Source organism: Physeter macrocephalus, chromosome 14, assembly GCF_002837175.3.
Source record: "Physeter macrocephalus isolate SW-GA chromosome 14, ASM283717v5, whole genome shotgun sequence".
NCBI lineage: Eukaryota > Metazoa > Chordata > Mammalia > Artiodactyla > Physeteridae > Physeter > Physeter macrocephalus.
In genome coordinates this window covers 81,758,521-81,767,877 of record NC_041227.1, presented here as the reverse complement: position 1 = coordinate 81,767,877, position 9,357 = coordinate 81,758,521, and the positions used below count along the sequence as shown (strand labels likewise).

General features: G+C 64.0%; 1 protein-coding gene across 10 annotated transcripts in view; it reads left to right on the top strand.

Moving 5' to 3' along the window:
- Positions 1–8,774, top strand: part of TOM1L2 (target of myb1 like 2 membrane trafficking protein) — a 93,753-nt gene extending 84,979 nt beyond the window's left edge. For 3 of the 10 annotated variants that reach the window (XM_024127892.3, XM_024127889.3, XM_028499945.2), the window contains 2 exons: positions 7,499–7,535; positions 8,202–8,774. In XM_024127892.3, the coding sequence (XP_023983660.1) occupies positions 7,499–7,535; positions 8,202–8,350 (186 nt within the window). In that variant the 3' untranslated portion in view covers positions 8,351–8,774. Of the gene's footprint in view, positions 1–1,056; positions 1,123–5,640; positions 5,701–7,498; positions 7,536–8,201 lie in introns of all 10 variants that reach the window. The other 7 variants (XM_024127890.3, XM_028499940.2, XM_024127891.3 and 4 more) reach the window with 5 other exon arrangements.
- The last annotated feature ends 583 nt before the right edge of the window (positions 8,775–9,357 follow it).

Sequence of the window (9,357 nt, the reverse complement as noted above, 5' to 3'; positions counted from 1 at the left end):
GCTCCCCGCAGAACCCCCGAGGCCGGGACCGTGCGGTGGCCCAGTGGTCGTGTTGCTGAGGACGGCCCGCCGCCCCAACTCAGGGCACCGGGGAGCCAGTAAGGCCAGCCCCTCCTCCTGGCCCAGCTGGCCAGGCCGGCCGGGCGGCTCTCCACTCTGCCTGCAGGGCCTGCCCCGCCCAGGCCAGGAGTGCCCTTCTGCCGCCGCCTCTCTGCCAGCGCCCAGGGTCCAAGCACAGGAATGCAGCCAGCTCCCTGCCCTTCGCCCGGGGTGCCTGGCCTGCCTCCTGTTTTCAACACTTCCGCCTACAGCAGGCAGGCTGCTCCTCGTGTGCCCTGCTCGATGGGGTGAGGCAGGGAGCAGGGTTCGTGTGGGGCGTGTGTGTGTCGGGGGGGTGTGTGTGTGTGCGCCTGTCTTGTGGGTGTGTCTTTGTATCTGTGTGCACACACACTTACATGCATCTTCAGGCCTGTACTTCGGGTTATGTTGTTCCATATCCGAAACAATGCTGCCCTGGAAATGAAAACTGGGCCAAGGGAGAAATTAAGAACACAACAAAGGGAAAAAACTGTGTAGCCACACCTTCACGGTACAACCAAATCAGTAGTTCTAACTTTACTTTTATCATTTAGAAAAGGCAATATCCCCAAACTCAGCATTCACGTTAAGAGTTTGGAAAAAGAACGCACAGGTAACTGAGGAGGAAAAAGATAAGAGGAAAGTAGAAATGATTGTGCAAAAGCTGGTTCTGTGAAGCCGCCCCTCGGTGACCCTGAGAGCCCAGGCAGAGGGCGGCCCCGGGAGATTTCCCAGGGGCGCGGGAACAGGGGTTCAAGTGCGTGTTACCCTCTTGGGGTCCCTGTTACTAAACGCCTCTTCTTTTGTCCAGGAGGTAAGGGCATGTTTGGGGGGTGGGCCGCTGGGTCCCAGCTCCTCAGGTGACGGGGGCCCAGCTCTGACAGTGGCTTTTCTGTTTCCATGACATGTGCTATTGCCTTCTTTACCACGGGTCTTGCTGTGACTTTCCTTTCTGGGACTTTTCTGTCCTCGGCCCAGAAGAGAGGTAAAGGTGGGGACTCTGGCCTGGAGCCCATAGACAGCTGGCTCATAGCCCAAGGAATGGTGAGAGGTCACCAGACGTGCTGAGCCCCTTGTCCCCCACCCCACCCCCGGTGCTTCCCTGTGTCTTCTCGCGGGTGCCCAGTCTTCCCCTCCTGCCTGTCTCCTTAAGCCGCAGACTTCCAGCCCCAGAAACGCCATCTCTGGTTTTCTGTGGCGGTCCGGGCGTTTGCAGGAGTGAGGGGAGGGCCCTTTCCCTCCTCTTACCGTTTGTGGAGCTCTGGGCAGTATTCACTTTTCCAGGATGAGCACAGGTTACCGTGGCCTCCACTTGGGAGGGGATGTTTCTGAGAGGACAGGCTCGAAGCGTCTGGCTGGGCAGAGAACTCCGCCCAGCCTGTGAACGTGGCAGCCTAGGCCGATGGGGTTTCGTCCTGTAATTGTTCGTGCCCGCTGCGTCCCCCGGAAGGATCTGAGCCCTCCTAAGGAAACACACAGACGCTCCTGGAGCGGAATAAGAAGGTGCTGGGGAGCACACGCGCAGTCAGCCTCAGGAAGTAGGGCTCCCGTGGCTCCAAGACCCAGGAGGATCCCTCCTGCCTCGCGATCAGGTGGCCCCGAGTCTGTGCACAGAGGGGCCACTTGCTGCAAGGCTGCCTGCAGTGCAGGGACGATTTCACCTCGGAGACCAGGGTCTGTGCACGGTGGAGCTTGAGCGGGAGACCTAGACACACCAGGAGGAAGCCTAACTGACCCCCTGGGGCCGGGCCAGCCTGGGGCCAGGGGAGGGCTCTTCAGGCTGGGCCAGCATGCCCGAGCCTGCAGGCAGCACAGGGTCACCTGCCTGAGCAAGTGTGACTCGCTCTCGAGGACACGGGCCAGAGGGCTGTCAGAGCCGGGGGCCAGGGTGTCTGCCCGCCCAGCTGGGAGCTGGCGACCCAGCACAGCCACACTCGGGGGGCCGTCTCCCTCCACCTGCTGGCAGCCCGTCCTGGTTGCCGCACCGGACCCCAAGGCCGTTCTTAGGGACATGGGCCAGCCCGGCCCCTTGTTTGCTTCTCTGGGGACAAGCAGGGGCTCTGGCCCACACGTACGGGTGGCCTTAGAGCGGCACTCCTGGAGACCACGTCCACTCCACTGTCCAAATTGGGAGGATCCCGCCCTGTGTCCCTGTGCCTGTTTAGTCCTGCAAAAAATGATACTGCCCACACAGCCGCCCCGCGTGTGGCTTGGCAGCCGGTGGTGGCACCCACCCCTGCCCGGCCCCACCTAGAGCTCCAGTCTCCGACTTCAGAAACAAGCCCGACTAACAGCTAACCCTGTGTCTCACCTGCCCGACTGCAGTGTCTCGTTTTGCTCTCTCTTAAACAGTGTGTATTAATTGCTTTGCCTCATTTCCCACAGCATAGAAAGCCTGAGTCTTTCCAGACCTGCCAAGTACAAATTCTTTGCTTGGAAACTTTTTGTACTATTGAGCGAGACCAAAGGGCCTGTAGACTGAGCCTCAGGTCGGGGAGGTGTTAGGAGGACTGTCGGGGGGCAGCAGCCCCTGGAAACATTGCGCCCGAGCGCAGCACTTGGTCCGGCCGCGTTGGAAACGGTGCAGGTGTCCTCGCGGGGAGGCGTGTCGGGCATCCAGGTCCAGCACCAGGCTCGGTACCGGTACCGTGGGGGAGAGCCCCAGAACCTTCTCGAGCAGCCTGCCCAGGGACGGCGGCGCTCGGAGGCCTGTCGCCCCCACGCAGGGTGCAGCCAGGGTAGGTGAACGAGTATCAGTCGCGGCGGGAACCCAAGGAGGTTAGTGAGAAGTCTGCCGCTGCCCAAGCCCAGGCCTGGGGCGGGGCCCCCTACGCGGACCGAGCCGCGCCCTTCCCCCTTGAGCCTGTGACCCTCCCACCCACACGCAGGGCCGGCCGGAGCCCAGGCCGGCCCACCCCTGCCACGTCCACGGCTGCCCTCCGCACCCAGCGCCTCAGCCGGCCAGCCCCGTCCAGCCGTCCTCGGAGCGCGGGAGTTTGGGGGGCCGGTCTGTATCCAAGGGTGTACCCACACGCGCTGCCTTTATTTCTTTCTCGTTGCATCTGCTTCCCTTTCCGCCTCCTTCCTCCGGCTCACACTCCGGCAGGCCCCTTGCCCGGGGGTGCTCACCCCAGGGCGCGTCAGAGCCCAGGTCGCTCAGGGTGAGGACGCTGAGGCCTCTCTGGCCTGGGGATGTGCCCGCAGCCAGAGTGGCGACAGAGCAGCTCCTGTTTGCGGGGCAGCGCGAGTGTCTAGTGTGTCTGAAGCGCCCGGTTTGGGGGCGGCTTTGCCGTGCTCCTGGCGCCGCGCTCCCCCACCGATTCCCGGGCCGGCGGCTCGTGAGCCCAGGCTGCGTCCAGCCTGGCAGGGCGGCCCATCCCCCCGTCACGTGAGCGCTCCTGTCGCCCGCACTCGCCTGCACGTGATGCACGTGCTCGGCCAGCGCCCCTCAGGCGGGGCTCAGGCCCGACGGCCCCGGCATCCCTGGGTTTCTGAGTTAGAAACGGAAGCACCCGACTGGAACTGAAGGGCTCTGGGGTCGTGAGTGGCGGAAGCCATCACCCCGTTTCACGGATGAGGCTGAGGCCCCAAACCTGGGGCTCCTTGGGGCTCCGGAGGTGGGGAGTTCCTGGGAGGGAGCAAGTCCAGCCGAGGAGAGGCAAGAACTGTGTTCCCACCCCTGGCTTGTGGGGGGCGGGCTTGTTTTGAGGGCTGAGGAGCTTCTCACATGTCAGTGTTTATCCTCTGAGCGTGCTGGCTCTCAGGATCGGTCCAGAAAACTGAGGCGCGATCCCTGGCCCCGAGGGACCAATTCTGAACAGTAACAGAAGAGTCACGAGCAAAACCTGAAGGCCCATGACACCTTAGTGTCTTTTCTCAAGCTTTGCGAACCGAGGGGTCTCCGCTCCTCCTGGGTGGGCCGAGGCTGGTGGGTGTCGGGGCGCCCCCCGCCCCCCCGCTCCGGCAGCTGGAGTTGGCGGGTCTCTCCCTGGAGACACGCTGGCGCCCCACGCTTGGCCCTGGGGATTTGGCGGTGCGGCGTGAGTCCTCCCCGAGGCTGGGCGTTCTGGCTTAGAAGCATCACGATGACGAAAATTGGCATCTCCTGTCATGGGAACGTGTCGGGCAGAAGCCCCGTCAGCAGGCGTAAAACTGGCTGGTGGCAGCTCGGGTGCCGCTGGTCCCTGCTGCACGGGGAGGGGTGTCGGCTCTGGGTGCTGCCAGCGGCCCCTCGGCGTCCTGCCCGGAGGGAGGACCACACGTTCCTTGTCACCGTGAGTCATTTCGGGGTGGTTTGAGCTCCTTGATATTTTTTCATTTCAACATTCTTAAGTCTCCAGTAGGTCAGAGAGATAAAATGGCAACATAGACAGAATCTCCCTAATCTGATTGAGGTTGGCCTGAGCCTCTCTGAGACACACGTGGAAGCCAGAGGCGGGTCTGCCGGCCCGGCTCTGTGACATTGGGGTGAACCCAGCGACAGACACGGTGCAGGCGATTTTTCTAGAGATAGTGAGCTTGCGAGTGAGTCCCAGGAGGTACTTCCCAGACCCAGCCGTGGTGAGGGCGCAGGTCACCTCGATCAAGGGCCATCCACTCGTTCTCCAGTCTGGGAGCCAACATTTCATTAACGTGGCTTCGAAGGGGTTAAAGGTTACTTTTACTTCTTATCACGTTATCATTTTATTATGTCTGACAGCAGCTTAACTATTTCTAGCCAGATAGATTTTCGGGCCCTTGGCATGGGTGGACAGGGCCCAGGCACCAGAGGGGTGCCCTCCTTTGCTCAGGACCCTGGTCCCCCCCTCCCAACTGCTCCCCTGCTCCCCCCGCCCGCCCCCCCCCCCGACTCCCCTGCTTTCAGTTGCACTTCTTTTCTTTGATGCTGGGGCCACAGACAGCCATTGACAGCTGGGAGGAAAGGGTGGGTTGAGAGGAGGCTGCTGCATTCAGGCTGCTTCCTGATTTTTCCACTAAAGAGACACAAAGACAACCAAAGCCCGCGGTCCCTTTTGTCATGAAAGCCCTCGCTTTGGCCTGTGTCTGCTGGTGGAGGAGTGTGCCGGCCTGCTGTGGGCCAGGCCACACCCAGGCTTGGGTGCCCTTCCCACTCAGAAATGCCCCAGGACACCATCCTTTCAGCGAGCGAGCCTGGACCCCCTGCCCCCTGCCCTGCCCTGCCCTGGGCGGATGGCCACGCGGCCGCCCCGTCCTGTGGGGGCCGGGACTGTCGCAGACGGAGGGGCTCCACAGCGGCCTGCAGGCCGGCGCCCCGGGGCTGAGAGGCGGACACACTAGTCAAAAAGTTATCCACTGAAGAACGCGTACTGTGCCTCCCTCCCCACTGCGTCCCGTCCCGTCCCTTCGCTGGCCCCGCTTCCTAGAGCTGCTGCTTCCCTCACCTGCCGTCTCACACGCGGCTGCCTGCGCGCCCCCTGCTGTGCCAGCGTGTTCTGCTCTGTGTACGTCTGGCTCCGTCGGGCTGCTTGGGTTGACGTGTCCGCTGTTCTGTCTCCCCTGCCTGGCCGCGGGCTGCCTGGCCGCTGCCTGCCGCTTCCATAGATCCCCGTGGTGCAGCCGTCTGTCATGGATGACATTGAGGTGTGGCTCAGGACCGACCTGGTGAGACTCGACTTTTCTATCTCGTGTGGGGAGTGGCGAGGCCCAGGCGCCTCTGAGGACAGGAGGCCTGGGGGCCGGCGCGGGGCCGCTCCCTGGGGAGGTGGAGGAGGGGAGGCCGGGCAGGCGCCCCCTGGGTCCGCACCTGCTCGGGCCGGCCGCACCGCCCCCAAGACGCACACTGACTTTTCCCAGTTACTGCGGTTTCAGGTGTGTGTGTGCTTTGGGTTCTCTTGGTTTTGGGTTTTTGTGCGCTTTTTAATTTCTATTTTTATTTATTTATTTTTTGGTTTTCGTTTTTTCTTTTAATTGTGAAATATACCCAGAGACATTTTTTTCTTTTAATTGTGAAATTCACACAGACATGAGTTGGTGTTTGGTTTTTAATTCACTCATCCCCTTCCCCAGCATCTCCTGGTATCTTGTATTTAATGGTGCCAGGGACCACTGTCTTTATCCCCAGAGATGGGCAGGAAGGTTAGGACATCGAGCAGCTGGCAAAGGGCAGCCAGTCTGAGAGGGGAGGGCTGTGCTGGCCGGTCCCCCGCTGCCCCCCACCTAGCACTCTCACCACCACCCCCAGCCCCCCACCCCAGGGCTGGTGAAGAAATGCACCCTGGGAGGGGAGGTGTTTGTCCATGGTCACGGCTGGTGGGACGCTCCCCGTGACCCGAGGACAACTCGTCTCTCGCTTCCCGCTGCCTCCCCTCAGGACAGCCCCCCAACTAGGACGGCACACCTCAGCCCCCAGGATGGGCCTCCCGCCACTCCGGGCCCGCCCCCCCCCCCCCCCCCCCCCCCCCCCACCCCCCCATGGTCACGGCTGGTGGGACGCTCCCCGTGACCCGAGGACAACTCGTCTCTCGCTTCCCGCTGCCTCCCCTCAGGACAGCCCCCCAACTAGGACGGCAGACCTCAGCCCCCAGGATGGGCCTCCTGCCACTCCGGGCCAGCCCCCAACCCCCCCTCCCCACCACCAAAGCCGGGCTTTCCGAAGACTCGGGTGCCGTGCCAGGGGAGGAGGGGCCCCCCATTACGCCTTTCCCAGGGAATGCCCGGAAAGAAACAGCTCCCATCGCAGAGCAGGCAGGCCAGGGCCCCCACCTCACCGGGGGCACCCGCCGCTCCAGGGCCAGGGACCTCCCAGCCAGCCGCGGCAGGTCAGAGGCAGAGCCAGGAAGGAAGCCCGGGCCGTGTCCGCTTCCCCATCACTGTCTGTGCAGAGTTCCCAGAGGCCCCCACGTTCCCACACAGAATTGACCCCCCAGAGCCTCCCCAGTGACGGCATCGGGGCGCAGGAGGACGCTGGCGCCGCTCCCAGGAGGCTGCAGCCGAGCAGCCCCCCTGCCAGAGCGCCGCAGGGTCCGGCCCCGTGCTTCCAGGCCCCACGTGGTTCTCGGCTGCTGCTGGCGTGGCCATGACCTCCCAGCACCCTGCGGCTGCCCACGAGGGGACGCCCAGTGGAGGAGCACCCGGGGCCCTGGCTGCCTGAGGCGCAGCCTCCTCCTGGCCGCCCCTCAGGCCTGGCCCGCGGCTCAGCCGGAGAACGAACCTGCACCTTTTAGAATTTTTGCTTTCTGACCATGCTGGGGGATCAAAACCTAGAACCTACTCTTTTTGTTTTTACTTTTGAAAAACAAAGTTTCTGTGTCTCTGATAAGACGGGAGCAGTGCTTTGCTCTTACAGAGCCCGGGGGACGGGAAGTAGAGAGTTTTGCTCGGGTGCCGCCCCGGGGTGGCCGCGGGCGGGCGAGGCAGCAGGGCGGGTGGGTCCTAATGCCCTCTCTCTGCTCTCCCACAGAAGGGCGACGAGCTGGAGGAGGGCGTCACGAGCGAAGGTAGGCCTGCTCCCCCCGCCGCCGCAACCGCTGCTGCTGTGCCCGCCCCACGCTCTGGGAGCCCCCCGCCCGCGCCGTGCCACCTGGGCGGGCCTCCCCTGCGGGCTCCCGGGCTGTGTCCCACCCAGGCCTTGTGCTGACGAGGGAGGCGCCGCAGCTGGTGGACAGTAGGCGCAGTTGGCAGCCCCGGGTCCACGTGACCCCAAACCTGCACTGCTGACCAGCTTGCCCCCGCCAGATGCTCAGTGCAGCTGAAGCAAGACACATGCCATGCGGTCAGCAGGGCACACAGGGAACCCCTGGGCCTGGCACCCTGTGGCCGCACAGCTGGGCCCCTCTGCAGGCACAGAGCCCTGCCTGGTGGGTGTGGGGGGGTTTCCCTGGCAAGTTCAGGGAGGAACTCACCCCTCAGCTCCCCCTGCCCTGCCTCCTATGCTGATCTGGACGATGGAAAAGCTCCAAGTCAGTGGTGGGGCAGGAATCCTAGCTGGCACCCCCCGCCCCCCCGCCCAGCCCGCCGGCTTGTGGCGGGCTTCCGGCTTGCCCTGATGGTGGCGGAGGAGGAAAGGGGGCGGGTGCTCCGTGGGGAGCAGGTGGGCGTGGCTGTTGGAGCCTCAATGCAGCTGAGCCCTTACCAGTCCCGGCCGGCCTTGTTTTGCGTTGTAGAGTTCGATAAATTCCTTGAAGAAAGGGCCAAAGCTGCCGAAATGGTTCCCAACCTCCCCTCTCCCCCAGCGGAGGCTCCGGCCCCGGCCTCAAATCCCTGCAGCCGGAAGAAGCCGGAACAGTCAGAGGACGCCCTCTTTGCCCTGTGAGCTGTCCTGTGGTTGGGCCCCCCCATGGCAGGTCACCTCTAGCTCCCCCCCCCATCCACACCAGGCACTGGCCACCCTTCCCATCCCCGGCCCCCACCTGGTCCTGCGCTGCTGTGTCTCCATGGAAACGCCACTGTTTGCTCCCAGGCCCCCCCCCCCACCCCGCTAGTCAGGACCAGCTGTAGCCACCCTCTCTGTAGGCGGCGGGACAGCGTCGCTGCAGCCACAGCCCCTCGACTTCTGCTCTTCCTGCCACCAGCTGCCCCTGCCTGTTTCTTCCCAGGAAGAGCCCACAGCTGGTCCAGCACCAGGCAGGGCCGTCCCTTCGGGTCTGTTCCTGAGCGGCTCCTCCGGGCACCCGCGCACAGAGAAGGGGCTCAGGCCCCAGCCCCTTCCCCGGCGTGCCCCTGCCCAGCTCAGCGGGCCCCCCATCCACACCAGGCACTGGCCACCCTTCCCATCCCCGGCCCCCACCTGGTCCTGCGCTGCTGTGTCTCCATGGAAACGCCACTGTTTGCTCCCAGGCCCCCCCCCCCACCCCGCTAGTCAGGACCAGCTGTAGCCACCCTCTCTGTAGGCGGCGGGACAGCGTCGCTGCAGCCACAGCCCCTCGACTTCTGCTCTTCCTGCCACCAGCTGCCCCTGCCTGTTTCTTCCCAGGAAGAGCCCACAGCTGGTCCAGCACCAGGCAGGGCCGTCCCTTCGGGTCTGTTCCTGAGCGGCTCCTCCGGGCACCCGCGCACAGAGAAGGGGCTCAGGCCCCAGCCCCTTCCCCGGCGTGCCCCTGCCCAGCTCAGCGGGCCTCCCCTGCCCTCCCGCGGCCCCCTCTGTCCCAGAAAGGGCAGGTCTGCACCCGCGGGCTTGGTCGCCCTCCGCGGACTGCCGCTGCCTGACGAGTGTCGGCGCTTTCGAAGGCTCCGTGGATGCCCACGGGTGGCGTCTCTCACCTGCCATCTGCTTGACCCTTTCTTCATACTCAGCTGCTAGCCCAGAGACCCACGTCCAAG